The sequence below is a fragment of the Neopelma chrysocephalum genome, unplaced genomic scaffold (assembly GCF_003984885.1).
Source record: "Neopelma chrysocephalum unplaced genomic scaffold, ASM398488v2 Primary Assembly neopelma1_24, whole genome shotgun sequence".
NCBI lineage: Eukaryota > Metazoa > Chordata > Aves > Passeriformes > Pipridae > Neopelma > Neopelma chrysocephalum.
This window is the reverse complement of record NW_020897693.1, coordinates 41,383,311-41,406,290: the sequence shown is the minus strand read 5'-3', so window position 1 is coordinate 41,406,290 and position 22,980 is coordinate 41,383,311. Positions and strand designations below refer to the sequence as shown.

The 22,980-nt window shown below is 39.3% G+C and overlaps 1 protein-coding gene across 1 annotated transcript in view; it reads right to left on the bottom strand.

Annotated features, from left to right (window-relative positions):
• Positions 1-22,980, bottom strand: part of SLC24A4 (solute carrier family 24 member 4) — a 96,365-nt gene that overhangs the window by 16,351 nt on the left and 57,034 nt on the right. The window contains exons 5-12 of the mRNA XM_027673690.1: positions 21,906-21,990; positions 17,614-17,717; positions 16,806-16,880; positions 15,807-15,832; positions 15,104-15,157; positions 13,962-14,044; positions 9,022-9,191; positions 7,120-7,264 (exon numbers count right to left, since the gene is read on the bottom strand). Of these exons, the coding sequence (XP_027529491.1) occupies positions 7,120-7,264; positions 9,022-9,191; positions 13,962-14,044; positions 15,104-15,157; positions 15,807-15,832; positions 16,806-16,880; positions 17,614-17,717; positions 21,906-21,990 (742 nt within the window). The remainder of the gene's footprint in view (positions 1-7,119; positions 7,265-9,021; positions 9,192-13,961; positions 14,045-15,103; positions 15,158-15,806; positions 15,833-16,805; positions 16,881-17,613; positions 17,718-21,905; positions 21,991-22,980) is intronic.

The window sequence follows — 22,980 nt, the reverse complement described above, 5'->3', positions numbered from 1 at the left end:
CAATGTTGCATAGCTCCCTAGTACATCTTCAAGGAAGAAAATTATCTCTCATTTGATACATAGCTGTTCTGTTCCATTACAAGACCTCAGTGCAGTTGTTTCTAAGAGTGGTACCAGCCACTCCTGTGAGCCTGGGGTCTAAAGGCTCCTACAGCAACCCACATAACTGAGCAAAGGTGTATTTTGCACCTCTCACAACAAAAATGAAAGAATATTGTTTTATTATAGAAAACAACACTGGTCTATATTCTGTTTACTTCACTCTGCTGTAAAACAGAAAGATGAGTGGTTTTTGACATAAAGTTCTTTTTACTGCTTTATACGTCCATTTTTTCTGTTTCCACAGATACTTGGAAGGCTAGCATGCCAAGTATTTGAGAGAGGTATCATTACAGAAGAGCTTGATTACAATGTTTCTGAAAATGAAGTAGCAGCCCTACAACAAAGAGCTCTATGCTAATTTTCAAGGCATTTCTGGGCTAGTCATCTTTCTAGATGTTATGCTCACAATAATTACTTTTACATACAGATAGTGTCCTGGTGAACAAAGACAACAGCACACACCACAGCACTGAGTAGAAGCAAGTATTTCCTTAAGGCACTAAAGAAAATACTGTCCTATTCTCAACGTTCACACAGAGCTGAGAGGAGCTCAGTATAAAAGTATGAAACTGCATTTTTGTTTATCTTCAGATCAGAAGTGTACTCTTGAGATAGCTACCTACTGACCCCATTTAGTGTACTTTGGTTTGCAATTTACTGTATTTTAGTTTGCAACATGGAGCAGCCTTGCAGCACACCAATAAGATTCCCTTGCTATAAAGCTAAACCAGAGACACAAACTTAGAAGTGCTCCAAAACCTAACAGGATCAGGCTAGAGCTAGTCTGAAACAAAACTTCCAAAGGCATATAGTGCAGACAGTCCACATGTCCTAGGCAATAAGCTTCACAGAAAACACATTTTTAAGTTTAGATGGACTGGAGTCTGCAACTACACCATCAAGAGTCACCCTAAGGTATTGTAGGTAGTTAAACTTGATAGCTTTTCAGTCAGTCTTTCATTTAAAAGCATGGCAGGACAGCACAGACCTCCACTCCACACTTCAGAACATGCCTAAACCTTCCCAAGTGAAAGAAGCATCTCCTTACACAAAGCAGTGATTAGCTGACTGATCTAAAAAAAAAAATTATAAGATCCCTGAAAAGCATGAATCTAACTGGCACAAAGGATTTTCAAAACTGTATGTTTATGAATTCATATAAATCTCTCACTTAAGGCAACTTGAAAACTGAGAAAGGTTTTCTCTAATTGAAGCCTACCTACAAAATGAGAAAGGCTTCCTGGAGTCTACTATTTATTTCTATTTTTTCTAGGGGTTTTTTGGTTTTGACAACAGTAAACTTAAAGGAAAAAAATGGCACATCCAGGCTTGCCTAGAAAGATTATTGCTGTACATTTTTTTGATGCTCCACTTCATAATTTTTGAATTCTTTTTTTATTTTTTTTTATGTCTCTACCTTTTTTTATTTGAGAAGAAAAAACAGACAAAGAAACAAAAAAAAACCAAACCAAAACCTAATCTGTTTTTCCACCAATAAAAAGTGATTTTTAAAGCACCTGTCACCATGGTCCTACTTAAGCTTTATATCTACAAAGATGTATTTACACCCACATATCATTATCAATATTAATTCAATTCTCAACTGGAAAATGTGTAATGGTAACATACATGCTTCCACACTAGCAGCTTTGTAAGAACCCAGACAGCAAGTAAACTTCTGCCAGAAAATGCTGGTGTTTGTCAGAGTTCAGACTGATTAGAAAACTTTAATATATGTAAGATAGACAATCTGAAATCATGTCTAGTAATGTGCAGCATCCAAAACAGAAGAGAGAATTATAAATTTTTGTCACAAGTATTGGGACTCAACATAGAAACAACTGAAACAGATATAACAAACTAGATGCCTTGTGAATTTTCCATCGGAATTATTTTCCACTGAAAAATGCCTTTGTTGCAAAATAAAAAAAATTCTGAGAAAATGGTTTTCAATTTGCAATTAGGAAAATTAACACAGCAGCTGAATCTCCACTTTCTTTGAAAATCCTTGTTGATTTCAGCTTTGTAACTTCCCTTAGGAATTGTAGAGGCAAGAGACTGTGTTACCAGACTAGAAAAAAACCTACATAAGTGTTTAAAAGCGTATCCAAGGAGGCTCAACCTTTGCCAGCCTTCCAAGCGGGCAATAGACATATTAAAGTACTTTTATTGCAATTCTCCTGCAACAGATCTTTGGAAACACTTTTTTTCCCCTCTGGAAAACATCAAGATTTTACTTCTCATCCTCATCCAAAACACACTATTTTTTAAACTACTGGTACTCTTCTCATAAGATCCATTTTCCAGAATAAAAGTTCAAAATTCTAGACCATGAGATCTGTCCAAAACTACTCAGATCTCTATTTTCAGCCTGTGCTTTTACCACACTTAGCATATTTGGATTTATGCCAATAATTTTCTCTTAAATACACATTTTTGGTACAGTGGAAACTGGTCTAGAAAAAAGAATTTGCTGCAGTACAGAGAAACAAGCTTTAGTCTGACAGCTACTATAGGTTTACATAGGACAACATTAAACAAAAATAAAACATAACTGAACAGAGATATTCCCCATATCTTGTTAAACTTGGTTGGATATTGGCCTGGTTTATTTTGTATGTTTTAACCTCGTTGTCTACTTAATCGATTTTTTTTAAAGGAAAACTGGTATTTATAGACTTCCTCAAGTTCCTCTTTGCCCTTTTATAATATGGTGATGAGTTACTAAATTCAATCTTTGATCAGTTCTCTTCCAATCTATCCAGTGCATCCTCCACCAAGGAGTACACTCATTGCTCTTCTGGAACACTGTTTCCAGTTTAGTTTTCTACAGAAGGAGTCTGATTTGTGAGCTCCAAGAACATGATGCAAATCAAAGTGCAGTAAATGAGGACAACAGAGTTCTGAAATAAAATTCTAAGACAGATGCCCTATTACACAGGCAGTGGCAAGAGGAAGCTCTTCTAAAAAAGCATTTAGGTCCTAGTCTGAACTAGCTTCTTGGAAGAAGAACTCTCTTGCAACATCAAAGAAGCTCTCTTCCTAGCTCCTTAAGCCACCTAAGTCATGTTTCCAATCTTTGGCAAAAGCACCATAAAGCAGGCCAAAAAGACAGCCTGAGGAACAACTAAAATGAAGAATCAAAATTCACAATAAATCTTACTTAAAATACATTAGGAGCAGGAAGTCTTCTGGGTCCACTAGTGGTCAAAGTATAAAGGAGCACTGAGAGAAGATGGTGGCATTGTAGAGAAGGTAAAAGAACTCTGCATTGGAGACAGAAACTATAAAGGTTTCTACACGGAACTAGCTCATGCCTGGAGGACATGTAACTCCATAGGAGATATAACAAAGAGATACAGCATCCTGAGTGTTCAAGTGAGGTACTCCAGGTTTGCCTTGTTCACTGTGTTTCCAGCAAAAGAAGACATTAAGTGAAGCTAGTAGGAGTCAGGTTCAAAGGAAGTAAAAGATGGTTCTTCACAAAACCATAAAACATCTTCCCAAAGGATGTTGTGGGTGTTAAATGTTTGCAAAGATTCAATATGAATTAGACAAGTTAATAAAGAAGAAATACACTAGGGAATTTTAAATTAAAATTTTACGCCCAGTCCAGGAACTTCCTTGAGCTGAAAACAGCTGAACACCAACTTTTCCTGTCTTGTCCTTTCCCAGGTTTCTTCATAAAATCATGCTTGGAGTATTGAGTGAGACAAACATTTGGTTTGACCAAGTACAAACATTTTAAATGTTTCTACTAGATACTGTTAATTTTTTTTTGCTTCTATCCTACATGTTACCTTTGCATTTTGGATCCACACAAAAATGGGTAGAATTGCTAATCTCTTTTATTGCTATCTCATTTTAGCTGTAGGAATTATTATTTCTATTTTAGCTAACACCATCATGACTTATATAAAGCACCCATGCTCCAATCCTGTAAAAGAAGGAGTTCTTCATTTCTGTGAAACGAGCAGGAGCTGACAACATAGAGTATTTTAAAGGGTGCTGAACATGTGACAGTGGAAAGGATTTAAGCATCCATTAAGAGCTGCACAGAATTGCTTTTCTGAGTCTGGGCTCTAAAGGACTATAGAGCTATACAAGGCCTTTAACATATTCATTTGGTTGTCAACATATGCTTGCTCAGTTTCATCCTGCTTTATTCTGATTTGTGGAGTGTTTTTTTTAAAGTTTAGGATCTGTTTCCAAACAACTGTAGAGTAATCAAATTGTAAAGCTTCAAATGAGCCTTTCTCTTGGAAGATAATCATCACAGCCTAAAGGTCAAGAAAGAAATTCCTCTTTCAAAAAGACAAAGTTTTTTCCCACACAGAAACCAAAGGCAAAGGCTGGTTTGAATGATATCTTACACAGTTTCCACAAAAACTGTATGTTGTCTCCTGTTTCAAAATGGGCCTGAACCACACCCTAGGGGTGAATCCTTGCAGATGTTCGACAAAGGGATCTAGGCTGTAACAGTTTGAGGCCTTTTCACGTAACAACTCTATTCTCTGCTTTTGTGTGCTAAAGCCCCCAGAATTAATGCTGAGCATTGCTGTTGACAAAGGATAAAAAAGAACAAAATGCAAAACCTGGAGATGGCAAATAATTACTGGGAATCACTCAGAGATGATGTCGTGCTTTAAGCTTCATTTACATTTACTTCTGTTTCAGAAAAAAACCCAAGTTGTTCTTGCAAAAGGATCTATAATATGCAATTTGAAGGAAGAATGTCAAATCCCAACTAGGCTAAAAAAGGTGACTATAAAACAGCATTAAAAAAAGGGGTTGGCCCAATTCATAGCCATTTCAGTTGCAGTTCCTAAAATACTAGAGTGAATTTTCTACTTGGACACTGCAAACAGTTGAATTGGAAAGTCCTATTGAAAAGTGAAAGTCTGTTTTTCATAGAACCCTTTATAGTACTGAAAGAATACATGAGCTTCTGATCTTTAGAAAATGCATGTGCCTTCTTCCTAGTCTGAAAATATATCAAAGAAAAACAGAGGGGATTCTGGGAAACTGTCTGCAAACTACCTTTTCCCTAAAGCCAGCTTTAAATGTCAGGATTTTTTCAGGCTACTGATTGTCCCACAGTACTTAAACAACAACAAAGTTTGATGCTGGCTCCTCACATTTTCTCCAAACTTATTAAAGTGGTGCTTTTGTAGGCAAAATAAAAGAATTCTTGCTCAGGGTATATGAGTTGAGCAATGAGAATCCAACCAATAGATAATCATCTCCAGACAAAAGGAGTAACAAAACCTGAAGGTAACGATGAGGATTTTATACAATTGCCTTACCACTTTTACACAACTCTTGAATTCATGTTGAACTTTTGCTTCATTCAGTATCACCTGTATCATCAGTGGTTCCACTCTGGCCTCTTACACCTCACTTATCTTTAAAGACTTTCTCAAAAATGCAGAAAAACTGCATTTAAAGAAGATCAATGACATAACTAATAACTCCCTCCTTAGTTCAAAGCATTCTATCTATTGTGAATGTCACACACTTAGGAAGCTCTATTCTGAAATCTATTTTTTAATCACAAAGAAGCTGTCTGGAATGTGAGAAGAAATGCATGATTGCACCACACTAATCAAAACTCGTATCCAAAAACTTGTTGAAAACATCTCAGTTTAAAAATCTTTGCCAACACATGCAAGGATAGTCAAGGTTTGGAACAAGCTGCCTGCTGAAGTGGTGGAATCACTGTCTCTGGAAGCATTCAAAAAAAGTGCAAATGTGGTGCTTAGGGACATGGCTTAGTGGTGGACTTGGCAGTGTTAGGTTAATGGTTGGACTCAATGATCCTAGATGTTTTTTCCAAACTTAATGATTCTAGGATTCTTTGATTTTTTAGATGGCTTGGCAAGACATTTTTGCTTCTTAAAAAGTTGTTTATTACAGTTTCCATTACTATTATTACTGTTGTCATTAACACCGTGTTCAGGTGCACAAGCATATTGCTGACTTCGATCCGCTTATTTCACCAAACAATAGAAGTAGTTTTTTCATTATCTCATGAATGATCAGAAGCCCATCTAGTGGACCTCTCTTCAGTGAATTAGTTTGTTTCCATTCTTCACTCCAAACCATAACTGCTGACTTCAAGAAGCTCCTGTGGGAGCACAGTAACATACAGTAACACAACATACAGTGTCATCTAATCTTCACACAGTATGCTTCAATGTTTTTTCAAGCACAAACATCTCTTCTAAAATGATAGCAACTGAAGCAAAGGGATCTGTAAGAAATTAGAATAATATACAACATGGCAAATTCTCCCTTCTTTTTCACTGCACGTGACAATCATTTATGCCAAGCAATATTTGTGTTAACCAGTAACTGTGTGACAGAGGACTACTGGATACATGTCTGTGAGGGGTGATCTAATCTCTGCTGTCTAATCTCCAATGCATGTGGACAAGAGTCAACCTGCAATGTGACAAGGGCACCAGCATAAGAAGGTTGGTTATATATATATACATCTCTACACCACAGAATTTTAAAAAAAAATCAAAAGGTGAATATTATTAGCTATTCTAACAATTTTAAACACTCTCCCCCTAAATCTTTCTTTCTCTTCATTCAAGAAGTCTCCCCTACTCTATTATGTATTTATACACCTAACTGCCTTTGGCCTAGCCATTTTCAGTAGGTCATTATTAACTGTTGACTTCAAAATTACTAGTAGTGCAGTGCTCATCAGCTCGGTCTGGCATGTTTTTTTTAATATAAACCTGCCTTACCTGCTTTCACTTAGCCTCTGGCAAATCAGCACTTCCACCGTTATTGTCCATGGTGACTGGAAAACACTTTCCTAAGATCTGCTTTTAGCCACACAGCCTCCAGCCCAGTTTTACTGTCATCAAATCCAACCTTCACACAGTCAAACCGATCTCTTTCCTTCTTTCTCCCCACATATGTTGTCTTTTCTTACAACCCAGTGTTTGACATTTAAATTATCTTCTGTTTTGGTTCTATAAACACCTGGAAAGTAAGCCTTACCTGGCACTGAAAATGGAGTTAGAGTGTCCTGTTCATTTTCGTCCTCTTGGTTGCCCACAGGGATGTTTCCATTTTCAATGTTCTCCTGTCTCCTGTTCTGAAGTGCTTTGCTTGAACCATTGGCAGACTGGATTAACCGCTGACGCTGCACAGTGTCAAAGACAAAACTGCCATAGTTTGGAAAACATTTACTTTGTGAAATCTTAGTTTTGCCATCTGTCCAGCCCCAGTCCCATAAGCCACGAAGTTTCTCCACAAAGCTTTCCTTTCAGTCAGCAACGAACTTGTCAGTGGCCTACCTGTCTTCATCAGGTTAGTTTTGACCATCCACCTCAAAACTAATGGCAGGAGTCTTCCAAGCCATGATGGAGGAAGTTGTAGTATTTGTTCTTCCACACCATGTTTTAATGAATGTGGTTACTCTAAAGCACTTCTCACTCAACAAATCCCACTCAAACCAGCAACAGCACCATAATCTAGTCGCAACACTCAAGACATCTCTGCACCATTAGAGTTGGCTTATGAATGACTAATTACCCAGGAACTCTCCTTCTCAGATCCAACTGTTCTCCCTCCTTCTGATCTCCATTCATTGAAGTAAATGTAAACATCCCACATTTAATTTCAAACACAAGACTGATCCCTGTTGCCCTTGTCTCAGTATATACTTTCCTGAAGCTCATAACTGGCCCTGTAGACATGTGTAAGACTGCTACAGTTCCAACAGACAGTATAACAATTACAGGGACAGGTTTTAAACATCAGTATATACACCCATTTGTGAACTGGAGAATGTGAGATGTAACAGTAAGTTCTTTTATTAAAAAAAAATATTTTTAGTTCATTAGATTAGACAATACAGGGCCAATAAGTGTTCTCTTTTCATGACAAATGATTGCAAATTCTTAAAAAGTGCTCTGAAATGCCTTGAAAAATAAAGTAACTGCACAACATGTAAGAAAAATTTTGAAAGCAGTATTAACACACTATAATGAAAAACAGCTACGTGTCCTGTCTGATCTTCTGCTCTTGACTATAACGCCATCAATCTTTCACTCTTTTACTGTTAAACTGGACTTTTGTTACAAACATATGAATGGTACTTTTAGTGGGGTATATTCACTAAGCTGGGTAGACACATGACCTCTACTATGATGTTCAAATTCTAGAAACTTGCTAAAGTTTGTACTTCCTAACTACTGAAATCAATTTGTTTCTCAGAGTGAATACCTCTCATATTTGATATTGTAGGAGCAAAGGATAAAATCCTGCCCTCATAGAACCCAAGGTTGGCAGGGCAAAAATTTCACCCCAAGTACTTCATATAAGTTCAGAACAGCATCACTCAGCCAGTCCTGCCACTTCAGCTTCAGGATATGGAACAAGCAATATACAGTGGTGACAATATATCAACTAAGAGTGAACTGAAACTGTCCAGGGCAAATTCCCCTCATGAAAATATTTTGGCCTATTTTTATTTTGAGCTGAGGACTACAGTGAGTACTAAAGAGGCAGGCAAATCTCTGCAGTGATCCTGAAGCATTGCTAATGTAAGAGTAGTTCTAACAGAATTTTTGTTGCGCTGTTCATTATCCTTCCTTAGCCTGACCACTTTCGTAATGAGCAAAACCAATTCTTGTGCTGCAAATAAAATCCAAATGTGCACACATACACACACACCTCCCAATAAACATCTTCTGTCAGGGAGATAAGGTAGTCCCTCCTTCTTGACTGCTGTCCCATTAAAACAGGCAGCATCACCAAGTTTGGAATCAATCTTCAAATCTGCTGAGACATAGCTCTATTCCACCCCTAGAATCTACATTCTAGAATTACTGTGAGCACAGCTCTTTGGTAATCCCTCTGCCTCACGGTCACTTACTGTTTTCTCAATGAACCTACCTCATTAATGATGAGTCTGCTTGCCATCCTCATTCTGGTGCGTGGTCCAAACTTATTCGTAATCATAATCCGCAAGCCAGCTTCAGGGAACCGGTATTTGGGGGGACTGGAGCAGATGATCTCATCCACCATCATAACACTATTTTTGCCATACTGTTGTGTCCCCTTCACTAATGATCACAATGGACAGAGTTAGCAGTGTAATTGATCTTATCATGCTTTCCATCACCCAGAGTCCTTCTTTTCAGACTCAGGAGGGGGTAACAGTCATCTGAATGCTTGAATTTATGAGTGACTTTCCTGTAATATTTCTGCAGCCTGGTGAATCTCCTCATCAGTTGTGCACTTTGTTAAGATCACAAGCTGGAAAGGGATTTCACTCTACTAAGGTAGCCACCAAGCCACTCTCAGGTGGGAGCAGTTTTTACCCAGCCATTCATGCTGCAGTGCCAGTTTGCTTATGTCTCACTACAGTTTTGTACGCCTTCTCTCAAAGCACTTGCACTGTGGCAGTGTAGACAGCACTCCTGAAATTTTTAAATCTATCCCATTGGCTCAAGCTGCTGCACATCCAGGAGTCCCTAATGCTGTGCTCACTCCCCTCTGGAAATCTTAACCAATATCTCTAACATGGCAAGATTTGAAATGATTAAAAACAATTGTCAGGAACAAATGTATGCTATAAGGAAGCCTTTGTTAATATAAAGGAACCTATACCAAGGTTAAGATTACAAGGTTAACCAAGTTTCACCATGTTAAGAACACAGAGAGACAAAATTATATTGGGAATCAACACAAGTACATGCAAGGACTTCAGGAGCTCAACAACAAACCAATATTCTCACAAATGCTACAGACTACACACAGAAAGCAGAGCAAGGCTCAGCAGACAGGAGACATACCCATATGGTGTTAGAAAGCAGGGCAGGAAATATGCATATGACTGTAATAAATATTAATTATTACATATAATATTGTACAGGAAAAAAAATTCTTTGCTGCTTGCTTTTTGCTTTGCTTAGCTTGGCCTCCCCCTCTCCCTCACCTTTTGCATTGTTACTTACATTAAGAAGAGGAAGAGAATTTAGGAGGTAGAAGTGAAAGATAATTAGTGCATGGTTCCAGTCAGGAAGCAAAGGAAATCTAAGAAAACATTCAACTTAAACAATGGAATTAAAATGGACCTGTTCTAAACACACAGTAGTCTAAATTGTTATTCTTTTGCATTGTTACAGTGTTGAAGTATTTTTGTTTTTCACAAAAAAGATTGGATCCACGCATGCACCTAAAAGAGCATTAAAGGCTTTGCTGTCTCAAGCATCTCTAACATATCTGAAGTTGGAAGAAATATATCCTCCATTATAATTCAGGAAGAAAAACCTAACAAGCTTTTAAATCACCAATAAACATCTGTAATTTTTACCCTTCAGTATTTGAGTGTCTTGTTTTGTTTCACTAAAATGAGTTTTCAATGAGTACACCAGGGTCACCTGAAGTGTCATAAAGAGATCTTTGGTTTCACAAAGAAATGTGACCTACTCAAAGAATCCACTCTGTAGTCTTGTCTTTCAGCTTAGTATCTGTAATGCAGAATAGAACTAGTAGTAATTTTACATTTGCTAAATGTAAACAAGCAATTATCCTCCCCCCCAACATCTAAACCAAATTAACCTCATTGAGTACTGCAGCTGATGACACAAATAAGGAGAACATCCATTACACTGACTCTTACAGTTTAGAGTTTTCTGTAAAGGAATATATAGCCAGACACGCTTCCTAGGAATCCATCCCCACAGAAGAGGTTACCTAGGAACCAATCCTCACAGAGGAGGACTCAATCACATCAGCTTAACATTTGCTTTAGTTAGACAAAGAAAAAGAAATGTTTGACGGTAATGCTGGTAAGGCAAAAAGGCCAGATATTAAAAGTCTCATCAGATTAACTGCTCTCAAGTGAGTTTCTCCAAAGAAGTACCCAAAATGCATCATCTTACAATGTCATGAAAAACATGGAAGCACCGAAGTTACTCTGAAATTGTTTCTTAGAGCCCTAAGAAAACAGTGAGTAAACTGTAAGTAAACAGTAAACAGTGAGTAAAGTACCATGATAAAAACTGATATAGAATACCTCACAATAAATAAATATATATATAATTGCAGGTATTTTGACTTAATTGCAGCACATTGCTCTTATAATTTTCATAAAAGCTTTTCAGTCTGACTCTCTATGCCCATAAATATATATATACATTAGCCTCATATAGTATGGACTCCACCTAAAACTTGTTTTAAGAAATATGAAACAGAGAAAAGCCTTTTCCGCTTCTCCTTTGTGATAATCCTTAGTAAAAATATCCACTGAGAACAGCTTTTCTTTTCAAAAATCTTACCTAAACATTCTGCTCACTACAAAGGCTCATCACCAACAACCCTGTCAAAATCAACAGAAAGCTTCTTGATGACTTTAGTTCTGATCAGGCCCTCAGAAACCCACGTTTTTCCAAGAGTTTCTGGTTTCAGGCAGGAATCGAACCATGCCACCTGGTGGAAATTTGGGTTAACATAATAAAAGCCAAGGGCAGTACATATTTGTATTTGAAAATAGGAGCAGTATTTACAAAGTGCAACTATTTCACCTTTACCTGTGTGTATAGAACTCAGCCTTGAAATGGAGTGTTTCTTACAGTGAAATGCTCTCCTTTTTCTCTCTGAAACTTGAGTGATGGAAGCTTTTATACTGTACCATAGGAAGCTCTTAAAAGTAACAAAACTTAAAAGCATAAAAGAGCTTTGCAGCATGTGAACCCACCTTTTACCTGCACCCTGAGCAAAAGACTAACTATCCTTGGTAGAATGATAGCTCCTCACACCTAAAGCAACTGTTCCTTTGTGGGAAGTAATCAGACTTTTCTCCTGTGGAAAATCAGATTAAGGCTAGACCTACACCTAGGTGAAGCCAAGGGAGGTTTTTAGGTGGATCCTGAAAGCTGCTAATCACTGGTTGAAGGTAAGGCAGAGGACAGCTCTAGTTCTCTAGTTCTCTCCCTGCTACTAGCAATGCTCCTTTCTGAAAGCTGCTGCTGCAAAAGATGCAGCTCATCCTGTAAGATGTTAACTAACAGGGAGTCACTGACATGTCACGGCATATTTTGCCTCAACAGGAGGGAGAAGCAAGAGGAAGCCATGTGAAGGTTTTCTAGGACACCTCCTTGACACGTAAAGCACCCATCTACAAAGCAGCTAGGCTAACACTGCCGTTTTCCTCTCCCACCGCTCACTCCAAATCCTTAATCTGTTCTTCCTTTGTCCTCTCTCATGCCAGGCACGTTTGCTTTCACACTTTAAACAATGGTCCCTCCAATGCAGCATGTATTTGTGTGGTGCTGGAGAAGGCAAAGGGAACCTAACTGAAACTGCAGTCCCAGTGCATCTTGGAGGAAAATTAGGGAAGAAATCTGCTGTGGACAGTTGCCAGGGGAGACACCATTCTCATGAGTCCAAGTTTTTAATAGCTTTCTTGCTTCTTTTCTGCATGTTCTTCACAAGCATTTAATAATCTTCAGATTTCCTGAAAAGGAAATAGGTGGATGGGCAAGTACTCTGTGCTGTCATCCCTTTACCACAAGGGCTAGAGAGGAGAGCCTGCTGGGAGATGACATCAGAACCCAACAAATGTCTCAGAAGTAAAACCCACTAATGTCTGGGTTCTTTCACTGGATCAACCTTTTCCCATATCCCCACTTAAATACACAAGCAATACCCGCCCTAGGAGGTATCCTCTGAACCTTGCATGTATGCACCTCCACATCCAAGTGACAGAATTCACTGTACCATAGTCAATGTTCACAAAAGTACATTATAAAATGAGATGGAAATATTTCAAAAACATCTTCATTTAATTGTGCTACAATGTCCTATGAGAAGTAATTTTAAATCAGTATTTTCTAAACACCATATCTGAGACCAGAGTAGCAGTGTGCTGCCCCTGCATAAACCTGTAGTAAGTGACAGCATGTGCCTTAAAGAAACCCCAGCCTAAAAACTAAAAGCAGAAAGAGTGTGATTCTCTGAGTCTGCTCTAAATTCCTGTTTGCCACTATTTGTTATTACATGAGGACCTTTTCAATGCTACCTACGTTGCTGATGAGCTCAGCCTCCTAGATGTTTGCAAAGAATACACCAAGGAGACCTCACTTTTTTAAGAGTAACCCAAGTGCTCACTCAATTACATGGGTTGTGCTTTGAAACTATGAATGATTTTGCTCTACAGAGAAAGAGGAAATGGAATAGAAGAGGGATAAGACAAAGATAAAAAGCAGGCTTACAAAAAAGGCAAAAATAGTCAGGTATCTTTGCTTATTTTCAGTACCAGAAGCTGGATATCATCTTCTACCCTTTATAACAAAGACACAGATAGCAAAGAACCTGCATTTCTCTATTTTACATATGTGCTTGGCAATGTATAGAGAGCTATTAAGGCATGTGAAAGCCAGTCTTCTGAGGATCTGAACTCAATATGTAATCCCTCTTGCTCACTGATCTGCCCATGTCTTCTCCTTCAACATCCACATCTCAGCTTCTAGTTCCAAACTAATTTTTGAAGTGAAAATTACCTTCTTCCTGGCAAAAAAATTTAGTTCTTTCTCAGTGTTGTAGCTCATTACTGGAGATAAAAAGGCAGCAAAATTGCCAAGGTGCAAAGCAGCTTGTTTTCAGAATATTAAAAAAAAAAACTTTTTTTTTAATCTGGCAGTCTGACTACTGAATTATCAAGTTAATACTGCTTATGACTGAATAGTAACACTGTTTTGATCCACATTAAAGAAATAAAAAGGATATCCTGTGAACTATGCTTTTTCCAAGTCCTGTCTGCTCAGCCTTACCTTTCCATAGTAACGGAATGGATGGGTCATCACAACTAGAAGCATAACATTTATTACCATCTTCCAGCTCATTGACTGTGTCACCATTTCCCACATTCTTGCTTCTAAGGGTGAAGAAATTTTGCATCCTCACATTGTACCTGAAAGTGCAAAGAAAAGATCTGAAAAGGCTGCATTTTGCATTTTCTTGGCAAACTTTTAAGTGTCTGAGAACAGTTTATGCAGGCAAGCAGTAAAGCCAAGACACATGTTCTCTGACAACTAATGGGAAGTGAAGAGAAAGGACATTCAGTTCAGTGGCAAGCTGATAGGAAAGCAAGGACTGCACCTATCTCTCATGACATACAGCAAATTGCAAAAACGCACTAGAGCAGATTTAGTGAAGGCAAAACACTAGAGCTGTGGATTTTGGAGCCAGGACGTTCACTATACAGCAGCTTCTTTCCTCCTGCATCAGCTCGCAATTCACCTCACTGTTTCTCTCAGTACTGTGTTCCCTTTGTGGGTTCTTGAGTATTTCCGGGACTGCTGACCATACCCTTCTAAAGACAGAATGCATCTATTTTAGCACTACGGTGAGATCTAAGAGGGCTGTCAATGAACTCTGCTAAGACTTGATGTAGGAGAAAAGTGAGTTCCAAAAGGGTGATTCGTGAGGGGAAGGCACCAAGGCATAAGTCTAAGCAACTTGAAATAGAAGAGTGGACTCACAGACACTTGAAGTAACAGTCAGACCTCTGACTCTCCTGTCAGAGGCAGTGACACAACAGAAGAACACGTCAGTATACAAGCTGCTATGAGATGGTCTGAAGATAAATACATGCTTAGCAGTCTGTCTGATGTTCCTTTACCTTGTTCTTCAGGGAGTACAAAATATGTGTAATAGCTGACATGGTGTGTGCTTACAATCCAGAGTACCTGGTGGACTTTTCATGTAACCTTGTATAAATGATATTTTCTCTCAACTTTTTCTGAAAGCTACTTTACCTTTGTGCACTCTGAAAAGGATGCATGAAAATATTTGCTGTTGATTGAGCACAAATCTAGAAAGAAACTGAGTAAGTATGAAAAAACAAGTGATCTTACACAGAAACATGACTGGTTGTATTGTCCTAATGAAGGAAGGCCAAGGACAAAACCAGACCAAAAGAATGAAGGTCAGCTAACACTTAAAAGACATACCAAGGAGAAGCACTTACTTCATAATAAGTATGTAGAATAAATACATAATGATGAGTACAAGGCTCTCCCACCTCAAAGAGACAAAAAGAAGTGTTAGAAGGCAATTTAAACAGCTGTATGCTTTACAAGTTTTATGCAGGAGTGTGCCTTAAACATCTGGTACAAGTCACATTTGTGTACACCGAATTCACATCATTAAGATTAGATGGTGTCTCAGCAGAATGAAGGGGGAAGCAGACTCTCAAGTTTCAATAAACATGCAAATAAAATGCAATGCATATGCTTCAGAAATGTGCAGACTGAAACCACAGCTACCCTCTGAGGATCATAATATCAAGGCCTTTTGTGATTTCAGTGCTAGAGCACAGGCCAAGCACTCTGAGAGCACTCTTTCAGAAGATGCTTCTGTTTTGGGACACCTAGCATGCCCATAAATGTTAACAGTCAGAACCAGAGCAGAAGAACTTTGGTTACCCTCTCTGCACCTGTGAATCTTTAGGCCTTATGTATAGCCTCTGTACTTTAATGTTTCCAGGTTCTTACATTTTCTTTTAGTTTTCCCTGATCCTCATAAAAACTAAAACTAAAGAAAATACATAGATGTGAAATCCAGCTCATATTCTCAGTGTGTAGGAATGAAAGTCAATTACACTGCAACTCTATTTACTGATCAGCCTCATGGCAAATACAGGACTGTATAGAATAATTTACACAACTTACCATTCTATTTTCTCATCATATATGAACTAGAAGAAGGAGAAAAAAGGAAACATAAATTGACCATTTCTCTGATCTATCTTGCAAAAGAGTCAAATTGTTCAGCAAATATCAGCCACATCTAGCCAGACCTACTCGAGTTTTGACCCTTTCTAATCAGAACTTCCATTGTATGGATTGTGCCCCTCACAAAACACAAACCTTGTGAAAAAGGCTTAGATCCCTGTCAGTGACAGTTATAAATACTATTTAGTAAAATGGCGCAAGCATGCAAAAGACAGATATGCTCACACGTACCCACGTGCTGTGCTGTGTAAATGATACCATAGTCATTTATTCTGAAAAGACTTATTTCTGGAGTCCTTTTAACAGTCAGACGAGTTTTAGCAGAAAAGGCAGCTATTTTACTTCTGTTCTTGGGCCAAGTGGTTATACACATTTTACTCCACCCTATGTAACTCCCATAAGTGAATACGCAGCTGGTGATTCATTTTTACTACAAAATACAAACTGAGTGGGTTCTTCCCTGCCTTGACACCAGATACATTAAATGTGTACTACACTGCTGTGGATGATCAAAGTGGTATCTCACCTGTGCTCTACTTGGAAAAACTTATCCAGAATCTGTGAAATAAAATTACTGTGTAGAAGCAAGAAACAGCCATCTTCCCTATTTAAAACAGAAGTGCAGCTCAAAATTTTTCAGTTCCACAGCAAGCAGTACCTTAGGTCAGAAGAGAGTGCTAATTGCACTGAGTAACAGTGCAGAACTTTATAAACCATAGGTACAAGATAAATGGACACTGATGGGCATGATGAACTGTGGGGCTGTATGAAATTTTCATATTTGGACCACACATTGTGGAGTTGAGCCCTCACTTCCAGATGTAACTAGAACTAGCTAAAAAAATAATTATTTGCCAGTGTGTATCAATGGTTAGTATTCTGGTCCTCCAAAAATTGAAGCAATGAAACACATTAACTGATAAGAGAAGTACTTACAACAATAAGTATGATCACAGATATTGTGTAGTATACAGAATCCCGGAACACAGCCCACTGGGTAAGACAAACCACCTGAAAAATACCACACCTTCAGCCAACAAAAATATTCAATTGCAAAGCCAAAAATGGCCCATATCTTGCAATAACTTAGGTGTATGAGCAAAATTACTAATATTACTGGCAATAATTCTGAAACCAATCACAGTTTTCTGCTAGTAGAAAGACACACCAGTCTGTTAGAAAATGCATCTATAACAACCACCAGTAACAAAAATCACATAGAAACTTCCATTAATGAAATACATTTCCTACTAATGATATTTGATTTATTCATAATTTCAATTGTAAAATACAATTTATTGTACTGCAACAGATCAATGGTTCCCTCTTCACTGTATTTGTATCCAATATATTGGACTTACTACCTGAAAAAATATGATACACAGTTTAACCATCTACTCAGTAGATGGAAAAAATCTCATGCTTGTGTCCGAGATTCTTTGATCATCATCAGTACCAGAAAGGATCAGCAGACGCCACCGATCAGTTGACTGTAAACACATTGTATTTTATGAAGAGGAACCAGTTTTCTCTTTTCCTCTGTATGCTACATGTTCAGAGTGCTGAAATCACAGTTGAACTTTTTGGAAACATTTGCTATTTGTAAAGCATTTGCAAATTCTTTCTCATATTTTACATTTTTCACAATGCCATTTTTGTCTTTGACTATTTTTTTTTACATTTTCTCATGGAAACCCATGAATTGTAAGCAACTGAACTGTATAAAGATAAATATCTTACTAACCTGTCCTGCAAACAATCCACAGACACCAACAATGCAGAGGATGTTGAAAACTGCTGAACCAACAATTGTCCCTACTCCTACATCTCCATGAGTGATAAATACACCTGCAGAGGGAGCAAAACATACATAATTACCTCTGTCACTTCATTTTAGGTCACTTAGAACAAGTACTACTTGAAGAAATTGTTTGAAAGTTTAACCAAAGCAAGTTTCATAATTAATGCTCTCTTTTTTGTGGAATAATTTGTGCTTTTAGTCTAACTAGCAGCTCTCCAGTTCTGGCTTAAAATATCTACACATATGCTTTTATTAAAAGTAAATTATTTCCTAGCTAGTTAGTTCAATAGCAAGTTCGGTTTCACAGCTTGATTGTTAGTGATGCAGTAATCCATTCAAAAGAGTATAAAACATCTCCAGTCAGTCATTAGAAGCATGGAATTTATTTCCAGTATAATAAAGCACAGAAATCTTTCTCCCAGGTGAGCAAACAGATAATGTTTGCTAAAGTTACATGATTGCTAAAGTGAGCCTTAAAGGCTTACACTTCCTGCTTTTCAATAAGTTGGATGTGAGGTTATGATGCATTCCTTTAGACAGTCTTTCCCTAAAGTTTGTAAAAATGTCAATCAGGATAGCAGCAGAAAGACAACGAAGGCTTTACTAAAGACAGATTTATCTAATTTAAGCCATCGTGCTGCTAGAAAGCTACAACCTAGTTGCCAAACCTGGCTGGACAAATCCCATGATTAGCAAGCTGCTATCAGTGGCTACAGGCTGTTCAGAATGACAGGTGAGGACAGAGGGGTGGGGGCAGTTGCCCTCTACATCACAAAATGGATAGACTTTGAAGAGCTGTCTCTGAAGAATACCCACAAGTGGGTTGAAAGACTACGAGTAAGAATTAGAGACTGAGTCAACAAAGGGAACCTCATTATCGGTGTCTATTACAGGCCACCTGATCAAGGGGAGCTACTGACAAAGCCTTCTTGCTCCAGCTACAGGAGGCATCACACTCGTAGGCTCTTTGTCCTGCTAGGGGAACTTCAACCATCCAATATCTGCTGGAAAAGAAGCATGGCGAGCTGTAGGCAATCCAGGAGACTCCCGGAGTGCATGGAGGATAACTTCTTCAGCCCTACCATAAAGAATCCAATACTGGACCATTGGTCACCAGTGCCTGTGAGACTGGAGGTAGCCTGGGTCGCAGTGATCATGCAGTGGTGCAGTTTGCAGTCCTGAGGGATATGGGTCAGGCAAAGAGTAAAGTCAGGATGCTGAATTTTAAGAAAGCAAACTTTGAACTGTTCAAGGAGCTAGTCAGTAGCTCCTTGAACTTCAATAGAAACTGCCCACAGGGACGAGGGAGCAGGACAGGGTTGGATCTCAGGATGTTTTCCATAAAGCACAAGAACTCCCAACAACCATGTTGAAGGTCTGAGGAATCGGGAAAGGAAGGCTAGACACCATCATGGCTGAGCTGAGACCTGCTGGTCAAACTAAACAGCAAGACAACCTTCCACAGGCAGTGGAAGCAGGGACAGGTATCCTAGGCAGAATATAGGGATGCTGCCTGGTTGTGTAGGGATAGGGTCAAAAAGGCTAAGGCATAGCTGGAGCTGAACTTGGCAAGGGACGCAAAGAATAACAGGAAGGGCTTCTACAGGTATGTAAGCAAGAAAAGGAAGGTCAAAGAAAGCACACTCCCCTGATAAACAAGGCTGTCAAACTGGTAACAACAGATGAGGAGAAGGCCAAAGTACTCAATAACATTTTGCCTCAGTCCCCACTGGCAACCTGTCTTCCTGCACCCCTTGAGTGAATAGGAAGATGGGAACTGTGGGGAGCAAAGTCCATCTTTATACAAGTGGCACAGGCCTGTAGTCCCAGCTGCCGAGGAGGCTGAGCCCGATGGATCACTTGAGCCCAGGAGTTCTGGGATGCAGGCACTGTGCCGAGCGGGCATCCAAGCTAAGGCTGCCATCAATATGGTAACCATGGGGAGTTGCAGGACACCAGGTTGACTAACAAGGGGTCCCAAACGCCCCCAGACCTAATTCCCGAAGGGGCATGTCGGGGGGCAGAACCAGGGCTGGATAGATCTGGGATTGGATGGACCTTATTATAAAACCATAGAACCACTCTCTGGGTGCGCGCACGTGGTGTGTATTCCCCTGGGTCTACGGTCTCATTAAAGGACCTGCTCTCTTTATCTTATCTTATACACTAAATTGGCCTGGAGTCTCTTTCAGCAACAGTTTTCTGATCTTCTCACTGTAAGAGAAGATCAGGTTTATGACCACCTGAGGAACCTGTGTGTATGTCCATGGGACCTGACAAGACGTATTCCAGAGTCCTGAAGGAACCGGCTGATGTAGTTGCCAAGCCACCCTCTGCGATATTTGAAAAGTCATGGCAGTCAGGTGAAGTCCCAAGTGACTGGGAAAAGGGAAACATCACTCCCATGGAAGGAACACCCTGGGAACTACTGACTTGTCAGCCTCAGCTCTGTGCCTGGGATGACTATGGAACAGATCCTACAAGACACTGTGCTGAGGTACATGGAGAACAGGGAGGGGACTAGAGAGAACCAGCGTGGATTCACCGAGGGCAGCTCCTGCTTGACTGGCCTAGTGGCATTCTATGATGGAGTGACTGCATCAGTGGAAAAGGGAAGGAAGAGCTATGAATGTCATCTATGTGCGACACAGTCTCCCACAATGTCCTCCTCCCTAAATTGTGGAGATATGGATTTGATGGGTGGACTGTTCAGTGAATGAGGAATTGGTTGGATGGTCGCATTCAGAGGGTAGTGGTTAATGGCTCAGAGTCCCCATAGACATTAGTGACAAATAATGTCCCTCAGAGGTACATACTGGGACAAGTAGTGTTTAATATCTTTATCAATGACATAGGCAAGGGATCGAGTGCATCCTCAGCAACTCTGCAGTTCAACATCAAGATATGTAGTGCAGTTGACACACCTGAGGGACAGGATGCCATCCAGAGGGACTCGGACAAGCTCAGGAAGTGGGTGCATGTGAACCTCAGGAGGTTCAACAAGGCAAAGTGCAAGGTCCTACATCTGGTTCATGGCAATCCCTAGTACCAAAACAGGTTGGGGGATGAACAGATTGAGAGCAGCCCTGCCAAGAAGGACTTGGGGGTGCTGGTGGATGAGAGGCTGAGTACAAGCTGGTAATGTGCTCTTGCAGCCCAGAAAGCCAAATGCATCAAAAGCAGCATGGCCAGCAGGTCGAAGGAGGGGATTCTGCCCCTCTACTCTGCTCTTGTGAGGCCCCATCTGGAGTGTTGAGTCCAGCTCTGGGATCCCCAGCACAGGAAGGACATGGACCTGTGGAAGTGAGTCCAGAGGAGAGCCACAAAGATGATCAGGAGTGGAACACCTTTCCTGTGAGGACAGGTTGAGAGAGTTGAGTTTGTTCAGCCTGGAGAAGCAAAGGCTCTGAGGAGACCTTGTTGCTGCCTTTCAATACTTACAGGGATCTTAAAAGAAAGATATGGACAAACTTTTTAGTAGGACCTCTAGAACAAGGGGTCATGGGTTTAAATTAAAAGAGGGTAGATGCAGATTAGATAAAAGGAAGAAATTTTCTACAATGAGAGTGGTGAGATGGTGATACAGATTACTCAGTGATGGCCCCACCCCTGGAAACATTCAAGGACAGGTTCGATGGAGCGCTGAGCAATCTCATGTAGTTGGAGATGTCCCTGCTTATTGCAGAGGGTTGGACTAGGTGACCTTTAATGGCCCCTTCCAACAGAAACCCTAGAGCTGGAGGCAGTACTCCAGGTGGGGTCTCATGAGAATGGAGTAGAGGGGCAGAATTACCTCCCTCGATCTACTAGCCACGCTTCTTATGATGCAGCCCAGGACACAGTTGATATTCTGGGCTGCAAATGCATGTTGGGCTGCACATTGACAGATCATGACGAACTTCTCATCATCCAACACCCCCAAGTCTTTTTCCTCAGGGCTGCTCTTAATCCATTTCCAAATATATCAAATTATCTCTCAGGGGACTTCAATGAATCTCTTCTTTTACTTCCTGTGTTCAGAATGAGACATTCCTCTCTATGTTTTGAGAGGAGACTCACAGTTTCATGAGATATTTTGAGTAGTTAATTATACCATGAACCACAGACTAGCTGACAGCTGCAGTTGCTGATTATAAATTGACAGAAGAATGGTAGCACTTTTGGGTACCTGTGCTTGATGTGCTGCTGATTTTTTAACAGCAGATCTAATAAAAGATTGTGTGTGGGCTCCATACCTATAACAGATGCAAACAGTTCTGGAGTGGAACTCCCTGCTGCCATGAATGTGGCTCCAGCAACATCTTCACTCAAATGTAGTTTCTGGAAGAAAACAATTGGTAATTTCAACACTGCTACTGTATTTACATTGTGGAGTTCTACAGTTATGTGTGTAACTGAATAGTCAATTGTGGTTTACATGCAGCTGATCAGAGAAAAGCATCTCTGCAGATTCAAAAAGATTGTAAACATCTCAAATTGTTTTCATTAATTTACTTTTGAAACTCTAAACACAATCACTCAAGAATTAGGGGCAACTCTTGGGACTTCTAAAATTTGAAAATAAAAATCCATACAAGAAAATTTAACCTCTGTGAATAAATCTTACAAACAGCTGGCCTGATTCTGGCTTCACTTAACAACTGTTAATCAAAAGTGAGTCCGCTGACACAGATAAAATTAGTCTAATTAGACACAGAGGCCTGTGTATGGTAGACAGATCTATTTTTATGACAGCGTCTCTCAAGCTCTAATAGGATATAGATAACCTAGAGTTCTCAGACCAGCATAAACATGCATAGCATAGTTGTTTTAATGTTCAGCAGAACATGAGACAAGAGGTAAAGATTTTATGAAGGATCAGTAACCAGTAACTGGTACAACTAAGTGGTACAATTTAAATATGGTGTCTAAGGTGCACACTGAAAACAGAACAACTGAAGGGAAAGATTCCTATTGAGTATCTTACTATTACTGACCACCTTCCTTATCTTCTATTTGTTCTTCTGCTAAGTGTAAGTGCATAGCTATAACAATAACAGAAATTTAGTACATATAGCCATAGAAAAAAAGACTTTTTAACTAGCTAAAGGAGTTCTTCAGAAAATGGTCACTCATATTTTTGTTTAAAAACAAAGCAGATGAGATTTTCATTTTGCCCTCAAAAAGGAATTAATATCTACATTTGTATTGTGTATTTATTTTGTAGTAGTTCACCAAAGTCTGTCCCCATCAAATCACTTAATTAGAATCCCACATGTAATTTTTGCGAAGTCTTCTCAACAATTACATAAAGGTATTACATTTACTTTT